The following is a 12,465-nucleotide window of genomic DNA, read 5'->3' as shown; positions in this document are numbered from 1 at the left end:
TGATTCAAACCAAGTTTCTACACAGAATTTATTACATGCCCCAGAGACTGCATAAGATATATCCACAGTGATCCCCAAATTGCCCTTGTTGCCATGCCAATGCTGGTTCCCTACTTCCATATGTTCTAGATCTGCCCAGAAGTGGCACAGTACTGGATGGAGGTGTTTGGCTGTAATAATACCCGCTTACAGTTAACTCTGCCGTTATCGGCTGAATTAGCCTTATTGGGCATTCAGGATGATGAGCAGAGGCCTCATTATACCAAGATTCTGATTTATTTTTTGCTGTACTATGTCAAGAAAGAAATACTTGGTAAATGGACTTCCCCCACCTACACTACCGTGTCATCCTGGGAATCTTCTATTGATGCAGTGTTACCCATATACAAATTGACTGATACTAACAGGGGGTGCCCTAGGAAACATAACAAGGTATGGCAGCCATGGACAAAGCAATGATGATCCTTTTGGTAGCTTCTTGGCTGTGGTATCTTTGTCCAAGCTTTGAGTCTCTTGGCTCTGTGGGCTCCCTTGTGTGATACATTTGTATTCTTTGTTTGAGGTTTTAAAACATATCGTCTAGTGTCCTGCTTACCATTTGTAGAATGAAGAAATGGTTCATTGGTTACTTCTTCACTACATGTATTGCTTTGACATATATATCTCGCATTTTATGTATCGTGCCATTTTTCAATAAAGACCAATTTGTTTGTTAAAAATGTCCTGTCATAAGCCTTTAATATAGTACCCTGCTTCCTTTCGATAATCAAATAAAGTGCTATGTGCCAATAAGTGTGCCCAATATCCAAACCCAACACATTTTGCTTTAAAGTCTTCCTCAGGGGTGAAACTTGGATCACATAATATACCATGCAACAAAACATATATATATTTGAGAGGGTTAAGGACTTCACCTTCATATTTAACATTGGTTTTCATTTCGCACAAAATTACTTAGGATTTCATACATTTATTAGGCCCTCTATAGTATTGGTGTGTGACCACCACTGAGGAGATTTTTCCCTGTCCCTGTGATGCCTGTACAAGAAAGTGTGTACAGTGTGTGGTTGTCAGGACAGGAAGACAAAGACACTGTCACGCTTACCCCTAATGCAGGTGGTCAGACACTATAGTTAGCTAGTGTGTTCTTCACCTATAGCAGCCCCCTTTCCCATAAGGAAAGCAGGCCTGCTGGTACTCAGTTGCCCGCAGGATTTATATACAATGCTATAGTGCCTGGCCAACACACCAGGGCAGGCATGAACTGAGTAAAGCAAACAGGTACTTGCGGTTGGCAGACAGGCAGAGAGGTTAAATGACAGTGCAGGTAAAAAACAGGCAGAATTCAGAGAATAGTCGATATCTGATCCGAGGTCATACACATTCAATTTAGTAGAGCAGGGCAGACAAACAGACAACATGATCAGTTATTACACAATTTATTACAAGCATAAGAGGCTTGGCTGGCTTATATCAGGTTTGGTCTCCACCCAGAGTCTGCCAAATTAATCACCTTGCAGGTGGACAGACAGACAAGGAGAATGTCATAGACAAAACCAGGATGCTGAAACCAGCAGATGAGACAGAGAAGGAGCGTATATGATCCTGACGGACACCAATAAAAGCATTGTAAAACATTCTAAACCTTCCCCACTGTTAGGAAGTGGGGGGAAATCTCAGTAATAGGGAGACAGATGCCAATAAACACCTGGCAGAGGCTGTAACCATTCCACATTTGATTCGGGGAACAAAACTTAAACTCAAAATTGTGTGTGGAGTTGGACTTTAGACATGTGTGAATTCTTTCCAGGATATATAAAAAAAACACTATAAATCAGCTCTTTTGTTTATTTTAAAAAATCCGTACTCAGGGCATGTGCGCAGCTGAAGATGGCGACGTCGTAATCCTTCAGCTCCTCTCCCCTCTGGTCTGCTAAAGCCCGCCCGTGCATCCAGCGATCCCGCCCGCACCTCTAGAGCACCGATACGAACGCCTGTGACCCCTCTGAGATCCGACACCAGGTACCGGGTAAGCCGGAGCTACCCCTGGGACAGTTTGCAGAGCCTCTTCATGCCGCGGCCTGCATGGCCAAGATGGCGGCGGCAGCCCTGATATATGCCCGGAAGCTATTACAGCAGGGCTCCATGCCAGCACTCTCAGCACTGCTGCAGCAGGGATCAGCTGCAGAGGTGGACAAGGGGGGCTCTCAGGCATCTTCACTCTCCCCAGAAAGGGCGGTCTACCAGAAGCCAAGCCAAGATGATAAGCAAGCCCCCCTGATGGACTGACAGGACTATAGGTCTTCGGAGACCTTGTGAAATTTTTTTTCTCATTTTTCAGTCACTGTTTTTTTGACTTAATCTCTCTTTTTTTATACCATTTTGGTGCTCCTTTTTGATTTTGCTTCCTTAGTTCTTGATCTTTGGGCGGGATCTTAAGGGGGTTTTTGTTCTGGGAACCCTGACACACCATTGCTAGATGTGGGAGCGAGGGTCCTGGGACCGGAGACCAGCCGGCCGCTGGGTGTTCTGTGTTGCTCCGTGCCGGGGTCTCTGGGTCTCTGGATCCTTGACTCTCATGGCTGTTGTTATTACTTTGCTGATGCATGTTATATCTTTTTTGGGCGGGTAAGGGCCAGTGGTGGTGGTCATGTACCTAGTTTGTCTTTGCTTCCCCCTCTCAAACCAACTCCTGGGCTTGGCCCAGTGCTATGTTGGTGGCTCACCAGGGCATTTTCCCTGGGCGGTTTACAGTTATTTATATTACTGTTCATTTCTTGTTTAACTCATATACATTTTTTACTTTCAGGTTAGTTCTATTCCTGAAGAAATCCACATTCTCCAATCTGTGTCTTTTCTTCTTTTGTGCTTTTTCTGCTCTCTTTCCCTACCTGGTCTCTTTGTCTTTTCCGTACTCCCGGTGTTGAGCTCCCGACTGCTGCATTGTAGTTGCGAATTGGGGTATCTCTCCGAATAGCTTTGAGGTTGGGTGAGTACGTTGCTATATCTCCCTGTGCGCCATGGTTGACGCTACTGTTAAGGTGAGGGGTCTAAACTCTCAGATTAAGCAGCGACAGGCCTTTTAACACTACAAGTCCCTACACGCGGATGTACTTCTCTTACAGGAGACACATTTCTCACCGAACTATAATCCAAGTTTCCTACATCACCATTACCCCACTTTCTATTTAGCTAATGGTCCAGGTAAAACGGGTGGGGTGGCGGTTTGTTTCTCCAGGCGATTCCTGTTAGTGGTGGGGTGTTTGGAGGGTTCCCCAGTTTCGCTAATCTCCTATTATGCCCCTAACCCTGGGTCAGCGTACCTCTTTCAACACAGTAAAATAGTGGATGTCGCTTGGTCAGACCACTCCCTGTTATGGACTTCTTGTGACAACTTGGTTGTCAGAAAGAGACCTGCTTCCTGGAGATTAAACAAATCATTTTAAGCAATCCTACAGTATTTTTTGAGATCGAGCAAAGCTTTAAAGATTATTTTGCCTCTAACAACCCTGACTGTACCTCTCCGGTTATTAACTGGGCGGCCCATAAGGCCACTATTAGGGGGAATTTACTTCAAATTGCTTCCCGATTAAAAAGGAATTCACACGCTCTTATTAAGGAAAAGGAGGGGGAGTTGTCTGACCTGTTACGCACACGTAAACAAAACCCACATTTGGACCTTAGAGATAAGATCGATTCGGTACGGTTGGAACTGAATCTTTGTTTGACTACCAAAGCGGAAAAACATTTAAGATGGACGCAAGCCACCTTTTACACACTGAAAGACAAACCGGGCACAATGTTGGCCCGTAAGCTGACTCTCCGTTTACGTCGGGTGGCTCCCCCCAAGTTTCGGAGGGCAAATGGCACGCTGACCCAAAACCCTCAGACTATCATGTCACTGTTCCACACATACTATTCTTCTTTGTATAGTGCTCAGGGGAAGGCAACGACAGGAGCTGTGGATGATTTCCTTCAGGACGTCCACCTCGTCCACCTCCCCTCCCTCTCGGACTCCCATCGGGAGCTCCTGAAGGGGGAAATTTATATGGCGGAGGTGCTCCAAGTGATCAAGCAAGCGAAACCCTCTAAGACCCCGGGCCCGGGCGGCTTTTCAGCCGCCTATTATAAAGACTGCTCACTTGGCTCCACATATTCATTGCGAGAGGGCGCGACTCTTGATGCGGACGCTAATAGAGCTAATATATGTCTCATACCTAAACCGGGCAAGGACCATAAAGATGTGACCAATTATAGGCCCATATCCCTGATCAACACTGATCTTACATTTTTGACGAAAATATATGCCAACAGATTTAACACCTTCCTAGCACAATATATACAGTACATATTGACCAGGTGGGTTTTGTCCCTGGGAGACAAGCGGTGGATCAGATCAGGCGAGCGGTGGATTTGACCACTGTACTACAATCTAATTGGGACGGGGGTTTCCTCCACCAGGGAATGTTTTTTTCATTGGACCTTCACAAGGCCTTTGATTCTTTGTCCTGGTCTTTTCTTTTTCAGGTTCTCTCGAGATGGAACTGTGGCCCAACTTTTCTTAACATTTTGGGGGCATTGTACTCAAATCCGTCAGCCAATATTGTTGGGCGTGGTGGTGTCTCGGATCCGTTGAAGATTGCGAAAGGAACTAGACAGGGCTGTCCTCTATCACCACTTCACTTTGTTATTGCTCTAGAGACGTTGGCGATAGCCATAAAATCTGATCCTAACATACATGGTGTGGAGAGCTCTGGTCGGAGTCATAAATGTGGCTTGTTTGACGCTGATTTGTTGCTCTTTGTTACGGATCCTGTTACCACCTTGCCCAACCTGTTTACATTGTTATCGAGATTTTAGAGGGTCTCTGATCTGAAGGTCAATCAGCTCAAATCTGAAGCATTGAAAATAAACCTTGATGCCACGATGGTGGCGACTCTGCGGGCTTCCTTCCCCTTTAAATGGTGCTCGCAGGCTCTTCCCTACCTGGGTGTTAGGCTGACACCTGCTATCACCTCTTTATTTAGTGCGAATTATACACCCCTCTTCGATTCCACAGAACAGGATTTAAAACAGTGGCAGGCGCATGATCTTTCTTGGATGTGCAGAATAGCGGCCGTCAAGATGATGGTTCTTCCACGGGTGCTCTATTTCTTTAGGACTCTCCCGATTCCAATACCGATGTTTTTTTTACGGCAGCTCCAAACTCTTATCTATAAATTTATCTGGCATAGGGGAGGAGGCCGGCTGGCCCGATCCACTATGTACCGATCTAAGTGGAAGGGGGGGCTGGGAGTCCCCCACTTCTTGCAATACAATGGGGCGGCCCAGTTAGTGCAACTATATCATGTTTTTTCCAGCTATAATAGGCCGCACTGGGTGGATCTGGAGGCGCAGGCTTGCCAGCCCGTACCTTTGGATCTTCTGATGTTGCTCCCCGCTAGGGAAAGGAGGGCAGTGTTGTGTTCCACTTTGTTACATTCCTTGCGACTGTGGGACGTTGCATGTAAAATATACCCTCTTAGATCCCCCCCACACGCCGGTAGCCCCCCTCTTCAATAATCCCCACTTTTCACCAGGGCTTCAAGTTTCTCGATTTCGGTGGTGGATTGACAAAAGCCTTTATAGAATAGGTCATTTTCTGAATCATAGGGGGGTACGACCTCTTACCTACTTTAGGGAAACAATGAAGATGCCCCTGGGGGAGTCCTATCGCCTCTTCCAAATTACTTTCTCAGAGCTAAGTGAATGTGGTGCAATTGCACTTTGTAAAGAATACCCGATCATGTTAAAGGAATAGAAAAACAGCATTTTTGCTTGTACATGATTTGATGATAGAAGTTAACAGAGCTTCATCTCATTTACAAAGCTTAAAGTGTAATTCCACATTTGATGAGAAAAAAATATTCCCCTCTGGGTGATCTATGTACATTGCAAGGATTATAACAACCTTTGTTGCACATTCCTACCTTTTTTATTCTGAAGAAACCATTGTTTGTTCCTCTGTGCCTCTGTGCTGAGTGGGTCTAATGGGAGTGGTTTCATAATTATCAATCAGCTGTGGCAGCTGAAGGGCTCTAATGAGGAAATCTGCTGAGTCTGCATCCCTTTAGACGTGTTCCTATTGGGAGTATCTCACCAAAAAATGACATTTTTGTTGCAGGGGATGCCAGAAATCTGATTTGGATCTTAGGCAGACTTCTGGGAAAATTAGTGAGCCAATCCCACAAGCAGGAAATTATGTTTCTGGGGTGTGGCAGGTACACATTCTGTGTACAGAACAGCTCCAGGTAGCCATATTGCATTGCATTTTCAGAAAATTATACCAGCTGCTGATTGAAAAGGAAAGGTAATTTTTATTTAACTTTCAATTACAATATGATTTGTGTTGCAATTGTATACGCTATATTGTTTTTCTTTATTTGCTGATTTTTTTCCCCACAAAAGTGGAGTTACCTTTTAAAGGATAAGTCCGCCTCAAAACTAAAATCCCTGCATCTATAGATCTCCACGATCTAACACTAGCCTATCTAGCCCTGTAAAGAAGAAATCAGTATACATACCTTTTTTAAAGCCGATCCGAACCGGTCTCCAGTGGTGGAAGCTCTGCAGAGGACAAGGCCGAGAACAGCTGTGAAATGAATAGGAATTGACGTCATCCATTGACTTACTATAGGGGCTTCATAAGCCATGGCTGGGATCGGGTCAGGTCAGCTTAAAAAAAGGTAAGTATACTGATTTCTTCTTTACAGGGCTAGACAGGTTAGTGTTAGATCGTGGAGATCTATAGATGCACGGATTTTAGTGTTGGGGTGGACTTATCCTTTAAAGGGAAATGACCTTGCAAAGTGAACATGAATTTGCATTTAGTAAATCAACCCCTTAGTCTTTGTTTTTGTCATGCAAACACTGAAACAGAAAATGCTGCAACATAAAGAGAAATTATCAAATGTAAATTCATAGGCAGAGATTTTTCTGGTTATTAAATTCATTTTTTGCTGTTTTTTTTTTTTCTATTTGTAAATTCTATTTGCTGTTACATTTGCCCAGAGGACCAGTGACCAAACAGCAGAAGAGCCAAATACACTAAGACTAGTGCACAAGGACTAGTGGTGGCCTTTTTCTTCATTCTCTTTTCAGTCATCACTTGCATGATCTTCAATGTGTTTGTCCAGTTTTGTGACACAGTGCTGGTGGAAGGCAACAACGGGAACTTCAGCTAACTTATCCTTCACTCGCTAAGGTTTTTCTTTCTTTGTTCATTGACATTCATTGCCTATCCCATTAGCTTGACATACAATCTAGTTTTGGAATCATATTCTCATTTTTGTATTTGATATATTTTGCCACAAGCATCACAGTTGTCCTTCCCTTTAAAACCACCAAACCACCTTCCTGTGCAAATGGGAGAACTGGCACTACAGTACCAAACTTCCAGGTATGTTTTTGGGCAGCGGTGTTAGTGACGACATACTGGTGATTTGGGGGCTCGTTCTCTAAAGCTAAGGTGTGTGTGTGGAGGCTGCCTGTTTGAGTTCTTTGTCAGACCTGCAAAATTTCATATATAAGGGAGTGGGGGCTTATGCTGCAGTACCGGGTCCAACTAGTGTGACTCTGCGGATTTTGGACGGCAGCTAGGCATTGATTTTTTGCAGGATGCGCGTTGGTCCTCCTGTTTAGCCACTCTGGGGGAGTCCCAGGTTAAATAATTTTTTTTTGATTCCTGATCCTCAAGTGTGGGCCCGATTTGACATTAGGACTCTATGAGATATTGTGCCTGGTGCGCTGTTTACCTTTCCTCAGCTTTATCGAGTGTTACGGCTGCTGGGTTTGATGTTTTTCCACTATTCTCAACTGTGCCACGCTGCCAGAGGTTAATTTCCCACTCCAACTCTCCTCCAACTAGATCCTATTGAGGAACTGTTGTCCCAGAAGGATCTTAAGGAATCTCTATCTGCACTATATGGGACCCTGCTCATTGCTGACTCCCCTAAAGTTGGGAAAATGTGGAATCTATTGAAACGGGACATTCCCTCCCTAGACAGGAAAGACATGGAGGACTGTCTTGAGCAATGCCCCAAATCGGTAATCTCCTCTAGAGATAAATTATTACAAATTAAGTTTTATCATCCTGTATACTATACCCCAGTGAGGCTGCAAAAATATACCCAGATCCTCATCACTGCCAGACTCAGTTGGGTACCTACTTTCACATATACACCACACATGTTTTGGGAGTGCCCTACGATGTCTACCTTTTGGTAGGCTGTAATTGAGCTTATTAACCTTCAGCTTGAGTTGTCGGTCCCTATGTCTCTGTAACTAGCCCTGTTGGGGATCCACGATGATGCTCAAAGGTCCCATCATAGCAAATTATTGATTTCTTATTTATTATTTTTTGCCAAAAAAGGAAATTCTCTGTCCCCCACTCCTCCTGCTCTGTTATCCTGGAAAGCCATGATTGATGCTGCATTGCCTCTTTACAAACTGACGTACATTAGTTGTGGTAGCCCCTGGAAATTTGACAGGGTTTGGCAGTCATTGACTTCCCAGTAGGGTGGATTGGATGTGTCCCTTCCCTCCATTTGACAAGTGGGCAGCGGTGCTTTGCAACCCTTCCCCCACTCAATTTGTCCCCACTCTCCTTTGGGATGTTATAAGTTATCTTACTATGTGCATGTTGGGATCAGTCCTATGGGACTGTAGTGCATTTTACAATTTATTTGTCTATCTGAGCTACTATTGGATATTTTTGGGATTCTGTGTACCTTTTCCTTTTGAACTGATTGTACTATGTCAAACAGTTTTTGTGTTCTTTTTCTTCATGTATGTCCTTTAAATAAGCAATCGTGATTGTTAAAAAAAAAAAAAAGCCACCAAACCGGGGAGGAATTGAAAACATGGGTAGCTTGAAAACAATCTTTATTGTCATTGTTAACTCCACGTTAACTTCGATGGTCATTATGCTAACATGGACAGTTAAGTTCTCACCCTTCCTGGAACATAATTACCACATCTTGGTTGGCATCATTCTTCTAGAATGTAAAGAGGGTTCAGTGGTATGTGTTACTACACAATGGGGTACTTAGGTGTCTTGGACACCATATTTTTTCCTGTTGCCCTTCTGGTCAGGAACCTACCAGACAGTTATCATGATGCCAAATACGTAACCTTTAGCATTACAACCATCCAAAAATAACGTTTAATCCAGTTATGTATTCATTAACAAATAATATTGAGGTATTACTCTTTGCTGGAATAACCAGTTATTTGTTTATTGTACAGAATGTAGAGTTCTTTCAAAGAAGGTGACACTATTGATTTGTTTTGTAATGGTTTTGGTATCTGGACAGAATTGAGAACTCAGGTGGAGATAGCTAGTTGACAGTACCGGGACAAGGTCATCCAATGCTCAGGGCAAGGATGCCAAACTGTGCCCCCCCCCCCCTTCCCTTATAGTTAGGGTCAAGACGCCCCCATCCCTGCAGTAAACCATTGCACCCAGGGCAACCACTCCTCCTGACAACCCCTTGTCCTGGCCCTGCCAATTGATGTAAATTACAGAAGAAGCTAGTGTTTCTTTCATCTGGCCAGAAGCCAACTGAAGTAGAATGTTTTTTGTGGAGCTTGCATTTAAAGCCCATGCTTGTGCAAATATACCTGACCAGAGTACAGATTTAAGCCATCCACATATCAATACCTTCATTCAGTTTTCAAAGAGAGCCTTAACTACCTACTCATAGTTTTTTAGGAGGTAAGGATACTGAACTTAGAAAGCAGTGCCCCATCATTTCATACGTGTTTGAGTTAGCCATAAACAAACATATGTCTCTATAGTGTAGAATGGGGACTTTCGTTGTTTTTAATTATGCGTCGTACATGCAGTATTTATTTTGCTCCTTGTCAAGAAGAAAGGATGATCAACCAGATCAGAACGAGATTTTTCAATTTTTTTGATACAGTAATATCCTTGTAACGGATAAACTGATCCAATGGCAAGAATACAGGCCAACAGGTTCTCTATAAAGGCAGCCCCCACAACAACGCATACTTTCTTTACCCATCCCACTGCTCCATTCACTCACAGAGGCAAAATGACATATCTGGGTACATTTTCAGTATGGTGGTGCATGTGATTCACTCCTTTTCATCTAACGTGACAATGCTGGTTCTTGGCAATTAACCAGTTAGGCATTCATTGCAACTCTGTGCAAGGTCCAAGTTGCAATTTAGGGCTCATTCACACTTGCAGTGCTCTCTGGAGAGCAATCAGTGTTCAGTTCACTCTTTGGAGAGCATTTGACTGGCAGGAAGGTGTGTTGTCTCCTCACAGCCTGCTTTAACTCCTTGATTATTTGGGTCACAATATCGTAAAGCATCACGGCTGCAACATGTGTACACACCTTGCCACCGCCTCTGCAGCTAAAGGGGGTAGTGGTTGGGGGGGGGGCAGTAAAAGCACAGCTCTCACATGGGTTTTTTAGAAGGGCTCTTTTACATTCACAGAGGCCTGCAGCACTCTCTGTGGAGCGAAATGTGCTTGTATCATTTTTTAGAGGACATTTGAAAGGTGGTGAGGAGGCATTATATTGCCCCCTTACCAACTGATTAAACCCTGTAATACAGCACTACTGCACTGCAATTGAGTGCAATGCACATGGTTGCAGCACGGCCCTATTGAACTGAATTAGTGAGTTTGACAAGCAGTTCCGCTTCAACTCTGCACCCCAAATTAAAAATGACATAACCATTATACAAAACATTTCAGCCACGGTATGTGACAGTTTAGATGGGTGGCCAGGAGGTGGTAAAACTGCTGCTCAGCCACCTGTTTCTACCATTCCCTTTTGATCGCCCATCTGAAAGAACCCTTAAAATGAAAGTCCTACGTGAGCAAAACATAGGTTCATTTTAACAGATAGTGAAACCCTCCAAAGGAACAGGATTATGCCAGGTGTAACACAAAATACTGCAGATAATGGCAATAGGCAATAATCAGCTTCCTCCATAGATATATTTTCACTTTTTTTCATAAAAATTGTGAATTTGTTTACAGATCTTTAACAGTGATGCCTTCACCTCTTGGTTCCTTAAACTGTAGATCAGTGGGTTTAACATGGGTGTCACAACACTATAGAAGAGGGCAAGGAAGCGATCAGTATGTAAAGAGTACAATGACCGAGGCCGAAGGTACATGAAAGAAGCAGTACCATAGAAGAGTGTCACTGAAGTTAGGTGGGACACACAAGTAGAATAGGCTTTTCTGTGGCTACCTACTGATTTCAATCTCAGTAATGTTGAAATAATTTGGGTGTAAGATCCAAGAATGAGCAAAAATGGGGTCAGAAGGATGGCCACACATACGCTGAAAATTGCAACCTCATTTAGGTATGTTTCACTGCATGCCAACTTCAGGACTGGAGGTATATCACAAAAGAAGTGGTCAATGACATTCGGGCCACAAAACGGCAGGCTGAAGATAAAGGCTGTCTGACCCAAGGACAGAAAAAACCCAGATGACCATGAAAAAGCTGCCAGATGTGAGCACCTCGTAACACTCATGACCAAGTTATAATTAAGAGGTCGGCAGATGGCTGTGAAGCGGTCCAGTGCCATAACGGCCAGAAGAAGACACTCTGTGGTCCCCATTGCTAAAAAAAAGAACATCTGAACTGCACAACCCAAAAAAGGTATTGTTTTGTCCCTGGATAACAGGTTGGAGAGTATTTTTGGCATGGTGACAGATGAGTAGACCATTTCGAGGATGGACAGGTTACAAAGAAAGAAATACATGGGTGTATAAAGACCTGGGTCAGAGCGTAATATGTACACAACGGCTCCATTGCCCATCAGAGTGGCCAGGTAAATGAAGAGGAAGAGTAAGAAGAATGGAAGGTAAACATCAGTAAAAGCTGAGAAACCAAGGATGATAAATTCAGTCACTGTGGTTTGGTTCATCTTTGATGTCAAGCTTCAGTTTTCATCCTGCTAATCAAATAGCAGAAGTTCAGACTCAATCATACAACCTCACAATGAACTATATGCAGGAAACTAAAGGCCATACACACAATCAGAAAATCATACAAAAAATACCACTTTCCAAGCAATCATACAATAATCTGATTGTTAGTACACAGCTTTCGTCCCAAATTTTCCGAAGGGACAAACAAACTTTTTTCTTGTACAATACCAGATTGTACGATTTTCATTTTATCAGTGAAGTTTTCATCCGAAAATACAATACAAACACAACACATTACATCACTGCTGAGGTCTGCTGCACAGGCATCGCAATAGGCTGATATCATGTCAATTTCACAAAACATATTTTAATATTGCTCTTGCTCTAACATATGATTAAACGTTTTTTTCTAGGTGGAAGCCCTTAGACAGGTAAGAAAAAAACAAGGGCTGTTTGATGTTAAAGGATCAGAACCTGTCATTTCAGCTGGGGAGCTAAAACTT

General features: G+C 43.4%; 1 protein-coding gene across 1 annotated transcript; it reads right to left on the bottom strand.

Moving 5' to 3' along the window:
* Nucleotides 1–11,019: 11,019 nt before the first annotated feature.
* Nucleotides 11,020–11,958, bottom strand: LOC309559830 (olfactory receptor 10C1-like; the record flags this gene model as incomplete). The annotated part of the gene is made up of 1 exon (XM_082263263.1): nt 11,020–11,958. The coding sequence occupies one exon, from the start codon at nt 11,956–11,958 to the stop codon at nt 11,020–11,022; it is 939 nt and encodes a 312-aa protein (XP_082119389.1).
* Between the last annotated feature and the right edge of the window lie 507 nt (nt 11,959–12,465).

The sequence above is a fragment of the Pelophylax lessonae genome (genome assembly GCF_965119305.1).
Source record: "Pelophylax lessonae genome assembly, chromosome: 7".
In the NCBI taxonomy this organism is placed as follows: Eukaryota; Metazoa; Chordata; class Amphibia; order Anura; family Ranidae; genus Pelophylax; species Pelophylax lessonae.
This window is presented reverse-complemented; position numbering and strand designations above follow the sequence as displayed.